The sequence below is a fragment of the Hirundo rustica genome, chromosome 1 (assembly GCF_015227805.2).
Source record: "Hirundo rustica isolate bHirRus1 chromosome 1, bHirRus1.pri.v3, whole genome shotgun sequence".
Lineage (NCBI taxonomy): Eukaryota > Metazoa > Chordata > Aves > Passeriformes > Hirundinidae > Hirundo > Hirundo rustica.
In genome coordinates this window covers 75,658,285-75,672,536 of record NC_053450.1, presented here as the reverse complement: position 1 = coordinate 75,672,536, position 14,252 = coordinate 75,658,285, and the positions used below count along the sequence as shown (strand labels likewise).

Genomic DNA, 14,252 nt, shown 5'->3' with positions numbered 1-14,252 from the left:
GTGATGTCACACGAAGTGTCATCACTGAATGAGCAAGCTCACGTCTCTGCTTGGGATTTTGTGCTATCTCTCAAGTGGGCTTGGGTTCATTTGCTGATGTTAATATTTAGCAAAGGGTGTTTCATAGACTGACAGTAACACAGATAACATTCTTTTAGTAGTACTGACTTAGCTGACCAAGGCTATGAAGACTTTTGTTGGTTAAATAATGAAATCATGTAAGAATGCAAGGACTGCTCCTGGAACTGAGCACAGAGCAAAAATTAATTTTGCTTAGTCTCTTTTTTCACTCCGATTTATAACTGGAACTCAGTAGTCCATACGTTATGCAAAGAACAGTCCTGTCTTATGACTTTAGAATTCAAAGGCCAGATCCTCTCCTTCCCTTTAAATAAAGTTACTAGTTAGTAACTGAACTTTCTGGTTCCAAATACTCGTGAAAAAATGGGTTTGTTTTCTCTGGAATGTATTTAACTGGAGCAAGCCCTGTTTAAAATCATCCACATTTCCAAGGAGAATTTAAAACCAACACAGAGTCAAATAAGTCATAACCTCCTAACCTGCCTGTGTACAACTAAATTGACCTGTCAGATAAAATACCACGTGTAGGCTTTCTCAGAGGCCATGCTGCTGAAAGGGAACTGCAGATGCAAACCCAATGAATTGCAATATAAAAATAGTTTGGGACAGGAAACTCAGGAGCTGCTAACCTCATTTGATACAAGCCACAATCAAATGCCCTATTACCAAGCAATGGTAACAGCAATTAAGACTCCTAAATTCAGGTCTCATTTAGCTGGTGAAATATATGCTGACAACTGCCGTGGATTAGACCATGATTTGTTCCTTTGTTTATTTCAGTTGAAAAGGTTTCTGATGGGACTCTTCTGGAACAATGTGAGGAAGAAAAAGCTAGGGCAGGGCACAGATGAGTACAGTTTATCTGACTTCTGGAAAAGTACTAATGGGCATTTTATTTCCACGTTTGAGGAGCGATTTGTAATAAAGTGTACAAAATGAGGTAGCAGCAGTATAAAGGGTATTTTATCCTGGCAACCATATGTGTAAATGCCTTCACTGTACTTTTCAGATAAGAAATACCAAACCTGAAACGCACGGTGGATTTTTTAAGATTGCTGTGAGAATTGCTTTTCCTTTGGTCATGCATCACCTTGTGTCACTGTGCCTTTCAAAAGCTTTGTTTCCTTAGCATAAGTCTTTTCTCAGAAGAGTCCAGATAGAAACACTTTTTTATTTCTGGACCCTGTATGGTGTCCATTGTGATTTTCAGAAGTCAAAACAGTGTGTTTGCATGCAAACTCCCATTTTCTTTTGTCAGTTTCTCAGGAAGCTGGCAATGCTGATGGCCATCAGAAGCACACTGACTGATGGGATTTGAGAGGCCCCTCTTCAGTGGCTCTGCTAGAGACGTCAGATTCTTGTCTTCACAAGGGAAATTAGTATCTCTCTTCATATTTGTAAGAGAGATGCAGGGTCCTACTTCAGTCTTTCATGAGACTTTGTGTCCAAAGCAACCCCATGGCCTAGCAGTTACGTTCAGGTTAAGGGTTGCTACTAACATTTTGGAAGAGAGCAGGCAAATGCTAGTTCTGTGCTCTGTAAGCTGTTTTATATTGTGATAATGCCATTGCTCTTAATGGACCCTGCCACCTGACACAGAGCAGCACCAATTGTGACATCTGTGAATGCTTTTTATCTGAGGACTAGATGGGAATGGATTCTCCTTTTGCTCCATAGTGTTTTGTTCTGAGAACTAAATCGTGCGTAAGAGTTATGAGCAAAGAGTATGTGGTCAAGAGCTGGAGCAAAGGATGGAGTATGGCAAGGGCACGGGTAGCTGCAGTGGGGTAGGAATGAATGAGAAAGCTTTTTCTTAGCAGCCCTTTTGGATGGCTTGATTTGGGTCTGCTTTATTCCCTTTTTGTTACTTTAGGCTTGTTAGAAAGTTGAGCTATGAAGCAAAAAGTTCATTTAAACACTGGTGAGTGATGTAAGCAAGAGTTATCCTCATTTCTGTGAAAACAGCAAAGCAAAGTATTTCTTCAGAAGCACAATTAATAGTAATAGCTGCATGAAAAAATGTTTACTGAGAGTTTTCATAACCTGTTCCCAAAAAGGAGTGGCTTCCTGCTTTAGGGTCTGGGTTGCCTTCAAGCACCCGAACTTCCAAGCAGGTATTTAGGCAGGAGTGCGGGGCCATCTTGGTGCAATTGCTGCACTGATCAGAACAGAAGCCTTAAACTGCAAAATTCCATGAAGCACCTGAATGTGTGTGGAATAATGTACTCTTCACAGTGTTCCACTTCCAAAATATGTCTGCAATAGTTCTATTTCTCCTGCAAATAACTCCAGTAAAAGAGACTGACTCTGTGGCAGGTACTGATGTTCTACCCACGTTACAGCTAGGGTGTGTAAATGTACATCTCATGCTACAGGTTTTATCAGCAGGTGCATGAACTTGTCCCATGGTAAATGCAATAGATGACCTAACAGCCTCTTGCTTAAGGGCTCCAAATGGTACCCTGCTTTGATATCCCATCGTCTCCTTTCACAGACCATTTAGTTTGGTTTTATGTATTCCCAAGGGCAATTTTAAATCTTCAGCTTCATTTGCTATGTTAGACATTTGGAAGAAGGCTTTTGTTGTTTTAAACAAAGCTTTGCTGCCATGTGACTACAGAGCTCATGATCAAGGTGGAACATCTAATAGTCCTAATTATGTTCTGTTCGTTAAACTGCATTAATGGAGCCAGCTGTTCCAGAAGCTTTGTTTATATTACCTACTTGTCTAATTGGATCAGTAAGGATGCTTGCATTGGTGATTTGGTACCAATTTGTGGTAAAAGGGAATAAAATACTGTTTTTCCTGTGGAAACATGCTATGAACTTCAGACTAAGATTAAAAAAATCATGTGATGTTTTCTTAGAAGGAGCTACCAACCTTTTTCAAAGCTGAATTTGTTAAATAGGACTTACTCTTTAGCAAAGTAGGGAGATTACTCAGCCCTCAGTGAGCGTAGTGCAGTCGCTGTCAGTTTAAGCGGAAAATGTTCTGTAGCGGTACAAAGTACTCAGAAAGCTCTAGGTTATAAAGCAAACAAGCCAAGTCAGACACGGACAGGCACAGACAGTCAGGTCCAGCACATGATCCTGGTGCCAGCAGCTCCCGGTAGTCTGGAGCCAGGCTAATGCTCGCTATCTCTTTCTCTTGCCCTAGAATAACCCCAGCAATAAACTGGTGAACACCAACAGCACCGTCACAGCGACACATATCAAGAAGTTCACTTTTGTTTGCATGGCGTTGTCCTTAACGGTAAGAAACCTTTGTTCAACTCAGTGGTTTTCATCTCAGCCAGAAAATTGTCTCCTCTACCTAATGCTAAAAGCACTAGCAGTTCAAGAAAGGTGAGTTGTCTTGTCTTGTGTAGCTCTGTTGCTTTTATCTGGAGAAGGGAGTGTGATCATAGAATTAGAGTAAGGAGAAAATTAGCTGTCATTATCTCAGGCTAGATATCTAAAAGGCTGGAGTTACTCCATTTTATTTCCACTACTTTTCATTTCAAATCAGCCTCCCAAGCAAAAGGATATCAGAGACCTGCTTTTCATCTCTTTTTGTTTCTTTTTTTTTAAATGAACAAAACTTCAGGTAACCAGTGTGTCAGGAAGACCAAAGACTGCATTTGTGTCACATGCAGTGGGATGGCAGCCTGTCCCTGAGTATCTTTCATTTACTGTGAGTGATGAGAGGGGCAGCACGGGTTGACCCTGCAGTAGCTGTTCCCTGCTGCCTGTCCTGGCACTGGCTTTTCATTTGGGGGTACTTTGATGCACGTTTGTTCTGTTTGCTCTCACAATTAACTAAAAAGGGCAATCTTAGAGATGGTGCTGACACGGGCTAAAGAATCTAAATCTGCGTCCATGCTGGGAAGCATTGCATGGGGATGACATTCAGGGAGAAATGTTGCTGCCATGTTTCAAATTTACCAATTTGCACACATAAATTCCGTGCATTTTCCCCAAGAACGCTGTTTCTGCAGTCTTCTTAGCAACAAAGAGGCAGTTGTGGAAGAAAACTCCTGCAGCTGGTGAAGATCATAGCAAATAGTGGAGCAGAGGACCAGGGTAAATCCAAAGTCTGCTTCTATAAAGGATGGATTTATATTAGTGCTAGGGCCAGGATATCATCTCTACACAGTACCTGTGCTAGAAGGGTAAAAGAAAAGGAGAACCTAGAAAATAGGTTTCTTATAGAAGAAGTCCTTCATCACACTAGAAAAGTACTTGGGAAATGTGGCAATTGTTTTAGGATACAATGCTCGAAGTCCTACAATTGAATCTACTCATACCCCAGACAGGTATGCTGTTTATCCTCTGCATTGCATACTTTCCATGGGGTAACTGGCTGCTTTGGAACTCTCTTCTCCCTGCGTTACTATTGAGTATGGGAGTGCTGACAGGATTTCTCTCTCCCTTTCATTTTAGTGTAGAACCTTTGTGTCTGAGTTGCAAGTGGTTTGTGCGTGAAGAGAAACTAATTTATGTCAAAGGAAATATTACAGCACACAAGCCAGAAACATTTGTAACCATCCCCACCCCCTTGCCACAACCTGAGAATGTAGGATACAGAAGTCTGTCTTACTTCACAGTTGAAAATGAAGCAGTTCAATCCATCCATAGCTGAATTACATTTCTTCTGTAAAGCTGAATTACATTTCCTCTTCTGTTTCCTATACTTTTTCCCTAAACAGCTACAACTGGCCACCATCAAAGACAGAATTTCATGAACCAGTGTGGCATCCCCTCTGTCTTTTAATTTCCTTAAGCTTGACCTCTTTTCATGTGACTTAGAGACCCAGCAGCTCTTGCTGTAACTTGTATTTCCTACAGCATGAAGCAGAGACAGACATAGACCTCCACTGAATTGGCCATTGTCTGGAGACTTCCTTGAGACACTCCCTCTCATGTTATCTGCCATCACACGCCTTGAGGTTTCCTTTTGTGTCCTGTTCCAGACCAAAGTTACGTTCTCTGCAGTTGCAGCCTCCCTCAAAGTCTGTCAGTGTTGTTACAGACCCACAAAGGGGAAAGCTTTCCTTGTTACAAATTGTTCTGAGAATACTATTTCAGTCTCAGGGTTTTCTCTGAACTGACTGTATTCTTAATCCCCCAATGGTATTTATCAGGTTACTCTGCTTCTGATAGATAACGAGCTTTACTTACCATCACTATCCTCTGCAGAGTAATTTTTAATCACATCAACAGGCTTTTTTTTAGTGACTTTCTGGGATTTTGTATCCAAAAGTTCTCCATTTTCCTTTCCAGGGCAGTTCTTTCATGAGATCGTCATGAGAGATTTGCCCACACTGAAATTCCAGAAACACTTTTGAGGTCCATAGCTTTTCCTGTCCCATTTCTATTTTTGCCTGCTAGTGACAGATTCTTAGGATTGCTTGTCAACAGACGGAGCAGAAAAACAGACACAAGCTCTAAAGATTCACTTGGATTCAAAGGCCTGCAAATGCTTCAGCACATAAACTCGGCAGATGTTGGGATGACTCACGTTAGTGTGTGCCACAGGTTCTAAGGAGCTAGCAAGTTTGCCTCTGTTGTGGCCAGGTGAGCTCCCATGGCCAATGGTGATAGCTGTGTTTTTATTCAGAGGCTCTACTTCAACAAATGGTGGTCAGACTAGCTGCATCACCATTGGTGACATCGTGTTCTTTTGGGCCAGAGGGAAAGGCTCCCGGGCTGGTAGGACAAAACAAATCCAGTACTTAGACATGTCATATAAATGCATTTTCCAGTGGATAATCTATAGAAGGACTCCAGATGTAAAAAATAAAGGAAGTCCCTTAACCACTCAAAAAAGTAACAGTGAAGCTTTAAGTACAAGCAACAGCCCTGCAGGAAAGTGCCTTCCCAGCGTAAAACTCTGGGAAACTTTCAATCACCAAAGACATTCTATTTCAATAGAACTGGGAGAAAAATGTTCTACCTCCTTGCACAGACCAGTCATGCCTGCACAAGTAGTGCCATCCTACTACTGCAACAGAAACACCTTTTCATTGTTGTTGGTAGTGATAGTATTAAGTCAGAGTAGAAAAAAAGACATAGTTTTGTTAAGAAACATAGCTTCATGGTTTGTTTAAACCTTCATGGGATCTGAAAGGCTACACCTGAGCCTTTCCAGGCTAACTGTGGAGCATGCACGTGTTCTGTCAAGTATGATCATATGTAATGCCTCACAGCTTTGAAGCATCGGGTGGGTATTAAAGTTGCTTCTTCAAAAAATAGGAATTAATCCTATTGCTCAGTGAAAAATGTGTAGACAAGCTGTTTTATTTAAAGGCTGTAAGTAGAAGCCATTAAACTCCTGATAGGTAAGACAGCTGTTGCAATTAGTCACATTGATGTGGGTTTTGTTGTAAGTAGGGATTCCTTCCAAAGCCATGTTTTGTGACTGTGCAATTTAATGTAAAGTTTGTACAGCAGAGGTAAGGGACTCAGCTGTAGAGTTTTTCCTGTACAAATAAAGGACCATTCTAATTTTAAAAAGTAAGTTGTGCTTGGTAATTTACATGCAGTTTAAAGGGTGTGCATAATGCTGTTTGCCATTATATCTAACTTCACTGCCATTAGGCACTTTGGAAAAAATGCTTCTTTCCATATGTGATTAGAGATATTGCTCCAAATGCCAGTGTTGCAGCCAGTGAAGATCAGGCTGTTGAAGAGCATTTTGGTTCAATGCTAGACCTGTTTGGATGGCCCTGCAGGTCAGCCCTGAGGCTGCACAGTTGTAAACTAAGGGAAGACACAGAATCAAGGGAAAATGTTACATCTGTAGTCCATATCCCTTTGGTTGTGGGATGTGTCAGCTTCAGTACACTGCAGAAGTCCCAAAATAATTTGTCTGGGTGCTAATTTACTGCATTTCTCCACTGCAGCAAAGATTTGCTCTGTCAGGAGAGAGCACTCCCTCACATACGAGCTGTGCATGGAGGGGCAGGCTCTGTGAGGAGCAAGCTACCCAAAGGAACCCTGCCATACACAGGAGGAGTAATAGCAAACAGGCTGTGCTTTAGCAAGGGATTTTCTTAGAATAATGATAGTGGCTCTGGGCTTGGATACCAGAGTGCAAAATTCAGAGATTTTTCCAAGGCAGCCTGTGATGGGGCAGAGATATCGCTAAATTACTCTTTTCTTTTCTTTTCTTTTTTCTTTTCTTTTCTTTTCTTTTCTTTTCTTTTCTTTTCTTTTCTTTTCTTTTCTTTTCTTTTCTTTTCTTTTCTTTTCAATTTTTCTTTTTCGATTTTCTCTCCATTTCCCAGCTGAGCTCTTTTTGACATCTTCTGTGATGATACAGAAGTTGCAGTCAGTTAAGATCCATTTCTCTGGCTAATGTTAGCTGCTGTCAGCCACGTGATTAGCGTTTGCTCATCTGCCTCTGAGCTGCAAGGCTTTGCAGGCTGATTTCATGTCAGATGTAAGTGCTGCTGTGTAAAAGTAAGAGAGGCCTTCTTTGTGAGGGCTTGGGTTGCTTTGCTGCAGCCCCTGCAGCCTCATCTTTGTGCCCTCACACGCGTCTGTGTGCAGACCCTGGCGAGCCGCTGAGGCCGTGTGCCCCGAGCTGAGAGGCAGCCATGGATTGTGCAGGCAGCACAAGGGAAGTGGGACGGTCAGCTGGCTCAGGGGACTGGCAATAGCAGCAGTCAGGTCTCAGAGTCATGCTGGAAGGCAAGTGGTGTCTTAGTGCGTAGTCTGAGCACCCCTGTTGCAGTAGCTGCCGCTGGGGTAAAAGCATGGCCGGCTCAGCGAGGCTGGCACCGGATCACCGCATGAGGAGCACACAGGATGCTGGTCAGAGAAGGCAGCTTCTCAGGGAGCACCGTGAAAGCTCCCTAGCTCACCGTCACCGAAAGCGACCCTGGGTAGTCTGTACTTACTTGCTCATTTATAGCAGGGAAGGAGCAGTCAGTTCTTACAGCAGTAGTTCGAGAACTGTGCAGTTTGGTTCAGCTTTGTCTGCCAGCAGCCTCAGCTGGGACAGGCCACAGTGTGTTTGGGATACAGCTCCAAACACCAGCTCCTGTTGTTGCATGGTTCACGTTAGCTGAAGTGTCAGCGAGACACGTGGCCAGTTATCTTCATATTCTCTATGTATTACAACACATTTTCCCTTCCCAATATGACAGGTTCAAGGTGCCAGGGTGACATGCTATGTGCACCACACCACGTTCATCCATCTGTCACCAAGCTAAGGTACAGCTGGAGAGCTGCACAATTTTAACATGTGTTCTATTAGAAACAGCTCAAAGCTCTTTCCAGCAATTTAAAAGGAATTTCAGTGCTGCTTTGGTTTGGTTTTTGGTTTTTTTTTAATGAACACACGGTTTTGAACAACTGGGGAAGGTAGCAGTTTTCAAGAATAAACAGACTGATTAAGGGAAGAAGCTAATCATATAGAATGCTGTTTTAAATGTAATTAGTAAACATTGCTTAAGAAACAAAATCCAGATGTTCAGTTTTGCCCTGTGATTTTTCATTCCTTTCTATTCCAAAAGTCTAAAAGATAGAGTGGAGAGAAAGTGTTTACATTTACACTTGTATGTGTGTGTGTGATTTATGCAAGGTTGATAAATTTCATATTTATCTGTTACAAACATACTAGTGAAAACTTTAAATCTCTTGAAAAACAAAAGAACATCACCATGAAGTTTCAACAAAAGTGAAGGTTCAGGGACTTAGGCTGAACAGATTAATGTGCATTGTGTTGTGGTAACCAAATTCAAATTACAGGTCACCTGCATTAGATTTAAATCTCAGTGAAAGTTTAAATGTAATTTAATTTTAAAATAAAATGTAAATTTAATTTTAACATAAAGCATAATTTAAGTTTAAATGTAATACTTATGAACAGACAACTGGTCCGTTTACTGGCTTGTATGCTTAACCCTGAGAGTTGAGAGTGTGTGTGTGTCAATACATGTCAAAATGTCACCTACTTCACAGTCAGGGTTGGTTTATTGGCTCCTCAATTAAGTTGCTCATAATTGAGGCGTCTAATGATAACTTAAAAATGTTTCCAATACTAGCAAAATTATTTTCTGTTTTATTTGTTAGGTCATCTCTTAGATTCTATAAATAAAGAGCTACTTTTTTGTAAATAGAGTGTAGTATTTAGATTCTTGTTCTTTTGATGGAGGATTAAAAAGTACTGATTTCTAAGGACTCCTGCTGACGAGCGTCTGTAGTTTGAGGAGTTACTACTGGCAGGTGCTGTTTCTTTCATTTGCTGGTAGTTGTCAGTCCCTTAGGAAGAGCAGCGCACAGATATTTGATCAGCTCTCCAGTGATTATACCTTGTTGCACAACAGCATAAACTACCATCACGTGGCAGTTTTATTCATCTCATAGATTAATGTATAATGTATGTATCTGATAAGCATGTAATCCTATTCAGTATCATTCTAAGTGAGGGGTTTTATATTATATTATAAACATCAGAAGGTTTAAGCTGCAGCATTTAACATGTTTGCTTGTGTATCTTTTATTTCCCCCCAACCATGAGCAAGAAAGAGGGACAAATGCAGGGAGCCATAGACTTGGAAGATTCAATAGAGAGACCCCATCTCTGTCTGAAAACAGCAGGGTGAGGTCCAGAGTCCCAGGGTTTCACTTGCTGGATCCCTGTGATGGGATCAGTTTCAGCCTCAAGAGGGGAGGGGGAAATTCTTCGTTCTGTTTGATGACAGTTTACTGTAAGCCATCCCATCATTTTCCTCATTTTCAGTCATCATCTGCTTGTTTATGTTCTGTAATTAATCATCAAGCACCTAGGAGATAAGAAAACTCTGGTCAAGAACAAGGAAGCCAGTGTAACAGGGAGAATTCCCTATATGAAAAAATTAGAAGCACAGAAGACAAGATGCAGTAGTTGGTGCTTCCTGCTTAATCCTGTAAGAGCAGGAGTCAAACACTGTGGAAGAGAAGCAGCTGTGTTTCATCCATGCTGAAAAAGCTTGTCTGTTTAAAAGACAACTTGTGATGCCTGAGCTTTAGCTCTTTGCTTTGGATTTGGTTATGCCAGACTAGCTACTGCCAAGTGGGTACTGGCTGCTGACTCTCCTGTCCAGTTGATCACCAAGGCTCCACCAGCCAGTGAAATGTAGCACTGGCAGATAGTATTGGAGTCAGAATGAGTAAAGACAGAATATTCATACCAACTCAGTGTCTATTGCAATTGCATTGCCTTATTGACTTATTCCCTGATGCTGTGCAAATGCTGTATACTCAATAGTTGTTTAATTTCCAGTGGAACTCAGCAAATCATATTTCCCAGCCTTAAGTCTGGCAGCTGATTTTTCCCATGAGGGACACCAAAGACTGTAGAGTTTTCATAGGCCCATTTGCTCTCAAATATTCAGTCTGTAGTGTAATAAAGATACCATTTCATATCCCTTTCTGCACTTACAAATAAGTTCATTCTCCACCTGATAAACTATCCTGTGTGAAGCTCTTACAGCGTTAGAGTGATATATTTGATGTTTTCAACTATGCTGTCTGCTAAATAATGAGAGAGAAATCAACTCTTGACAGAAGTTAGAGGAAGAAGTTAAAGGAGAAAAGTTTAAGAATTCATTGCATCTCTGCAGCAAGCCTGACTGCTGGCCTACTAGGTACCCTTAGTTTGCACTCAGGATAACATGAATTAGGCTTGCATGTTGAAAAATGCCAAGGAACACGTTCCCATTTCACCATTTTTTTTTGAAGGTAGAAGAGGAGCGTCCACAGCATGGCAGATCCCTGCAGTGCACAGCTCTCACTGGCTCCCAGGAGTCCCATGGTATTTAGCCCCCACAAGTGCACTTCCTGAGCTGCAGTAGTTAGAGAAGTATCACGCGCTCCGCTTTCTTTCCCGCTTTGGAGATCAAATACCTGGAGAGACAGAAAATGCATCCAAGGCCTGAGCCAGGATTAATTTTTCGATGCCTTAGGCAGCTTCACTGTAGCCAGAGGGTGTGCAAAGGAGTGTTTTAAAATAGGGTTTGCCGCAAACAGTGCATGTGAACGTGTTTTCACAAAAACGTGGCTGGTGTTTTCTCCTATCTGAAAGAAAATAAGGTCAGTTACCACTACTACTGTGAAATCAGTATTAGACTGTCAGGTAGCAAGAAAATGTAGAAATACTTGAACTTATCTCCTCACCTTCATGCATTTGAGCGAACAGAGGAAAAGGGTTGTGTGTGCTCATTTGATTAAGTTTGGTAAGGATCAGCCTAGAAAGGAGCAAAGTGATTTGCAATTCCACCCCATGCAAGAAACTGTTGGGGCTTTTACTCCATTATTCCTCTTACACTCTCACAAGCCCTTTAGCCAAGTACCTGCTGCCTCATCCCCACGCTTTCAAGTGATCCAGATGCTGAGAAAGGAAACAAGAAAAAATAAACCTGTTTCTGTTTCCTTGTGACATGATGCCATGTATTTCCTCAGTGTATTGAGAGGGTTGCTACCAGAAAAAATTACCCAGTAATTGCAACTTGGATAGCTTTGGTAGCTATAAACATTCCAGGCTGCTAATACTGATTCTTAGTTCACAAGCTGAAATCCGAACAAGGTGTGAGTTTCTGAGATTTTTAGTTTAGGCCGCCTTTTCTATGCTTTACATCCAACCTGCATGCAATGCTGAAACTGCCCCACCTCCCCATCTCAACTCCTGTGGAAATAACAGATAGCAGGCATTCTGAAGATGGCCTACAACGACCAAAGCCTGAATTCAGAGAAGGATCAATACTGGAGGGGTGTGTGGTGGAATATGAGCATATTTAATACCAAAGAGAGAGTCAAAGATGTAGTCTTTGTGCATTGATGGTGCAGAAGAGCAGCTGAACGAGTAGATAAAAATGAAGTGAAGTTCACAAAGCCTCATTTTTTCACAAATTTTTGACTCATGATCTAGGGAATAGCATCATGGTCTGAAAAGGACATTTAAGTCCCTTGGCATTTCAGATACTGAACATCTCCCTGCAAATGGGGAATGCCATATAGTGTCCAGTTAGAAACCTCATTAATCTATTGAGGATTTGGCCACTGTATCATTTCTGCCTTACTAGAAGGAACACCTTCTAGTGTGGTGTGCCACACCATGAAAAACAGGATCATGATGATTTTTTTCATGTGAACAGGGAAATTTGTGGATTTATCAGCGTTCATGTGCTCAAGCATTGCACAAACTAAGTTGCTCTGTGGAAATCACAAAATTTAATTCCGGAGCAGAAAGTTTCTGATGGCAATAAAGCTTTTCAGTTTTTGAAATGCTTGTGTTTTAGCAAACATGGCCTGGGACTATGTTTTGTGGTGGTGTAATTCTAGAAGGTCAGTTACCAACCACTGCACTAAAATTTACAAAGGAAAGATAAAGTAAGAGCCAGCTTTCTTGAAGTGACTTGTGTTACTGCATTAACTAGGGTGAGCCTTGGCTGGTTTTATTGTGCAATTCTATATTCTGTCATATTGTGTGATGCTGTGAAATGTATATAGGAACCATATTTTGCTGCCCTCATATCCACCTGTGACATTCAGTGTCAGAAGTTGAAGCCATTGCAGAGGCCACTGGATTTGTGTTCATTTTTTCCTATCTTTTATTGGTTGTCTTTGTTTTGCATCTCTGCATTGCTTTATTATCAAAGGTTACAACCCAGCTCTACCAAAGTCATGGCAAATTTGGACTGAGAGACAGTAAAATCCACTGGAATAAGTGTCAACAAGAATCTGGTCCTTCTCAGAGGACACAACCACAGCTGCTGACTATGCCAGTATTTGAAATTCACTGGGTAACAGAATTCAGTGTCCCTATCTCTTGTGTGTGTACAACGAAAAAATGTAAAAAACACAGACAACTCTCCAAACCTCCCCAACTCTCTCAAATCTTACTTCACCAAAGGTCTCATTACAGCCTTATTGTAGTAAAAAGATCTCACAAGTCTTATCTAGAATATCCATACTTTAAAAAAGCAGCATTTACTTTTAAGACTAAATCCATTTTATTTTGACTTTACTGTTGTAGACCATATGAAGGTCAAGGACAGCTTTTAGAGTAATACCACCCATCCAGTGGAGCAATTTGTTTTGACTGCTTTGATTTTGCTCATCTCTTAACTCCAAGATTTATTTTTTTTTTTTAATCTTTAGTTGCTGGCACAAAAATAGCAATTGGAAAATGGCATATTGGCAAAAAATAACAATTGGAAAATGGCAGATAGTTACTCAAGAAGCTCTTCACCTTTTCAAGGTCAGGTTAATTCCCTTTCAGTGAAAATTGTTTTAGGCATGAATGGAAGCATTCCAGCCTGCACAGGAAGATGCTGGACCACCAGAGGCAGACTTTATGAAATCCTCACGAGGGCCTTGTACTATCCATGGTACTGCATTGAGCCTTTGTCCTGGAACAAAGGTTTTTTGTTTGCTCCAGTGAGGTGGAGATTAATGTCTCCTTCATGATTGTTCAGGTTTCATACAAAGAGTCTGTTCTGAGTGAGTGGCTGGAGCAGGCAGAAAAGGAAGCATCAAAAATTGTCCTTGCAGTTTCTGCTCAAACTCCATGGTCACAGTAGGAAGAGCAGCAAGGGGCGCAGAAAACTTGGGACAGAAGAATGTTACTAAGTTGGAAGATGGACAGTTTTCAAAAAGAGACCAGAAATCTGCCATCTTTGGTTTATTGAAACTTTTTAAAAGTGGGGTAAAATGTTCTTCTTTCTGTAAAAAAATGAAGCAGCATAATTCATTGGGAAGATCTAATGACTACCTTAAACAATTTAGTGACCCAGGCCAGCCTGGAGAACACCACCTAAGTACCTTCAGCAGCAGCTGGGGAGAAAGCAGATGTGGCATTGTGTTAATGCTATCAGAGTGTCAGTGAATTGTGCAGCTGCTGGATGTGCCTTTATTTCTAAAGAACGTAGTGCTCTGTCACTCTGGGAAGCTGGGGGAGGTGGGGGGAGATTTAGATTTGTATAAACCAATTATTTCAGGAGGAGATATAAAGTTAAGGGGTGTTCCCACAAGCAGGCTCTGGTTCCCCCACTGCTTGATACATTTTATGATGTCTGATTCCAGCTTCACACGCCCTGCACAGAACAGAAAGTTCACAGAAATCTATACTGACTTGCATGCGCCTGAGGCATCATCGTTGTGAGAGAATGTCCTTGTGATTCAAGTCATCAGCATTATCATAA

The 14,252-nt window shown here is 41.3% G+C and overlaps 1 protein-coding gene across 1 annotated transcript in view; it reads left to right on the top strand.

The window, feature by feature from the left end:
- ANKH (ANKH inorganic pyrophosphate transport regulator) overlaps positions 1-14,252 on the top strand; it is a 106,375-nt gene that overhangs the window by 72,049 nt on the left and 20,074 nt on the right. Inside the window, exon 8 of the mRNA XM_040060131.2 lies at positions 3,239-3,334. Within this exon, the coding sequence (XP_039916065.1) occupies positions 3,239-3,334 (96 nt within the window). The remainder of the gene's footprint in view (positions 1-3,238; positions 3,335-14,252) is intronic.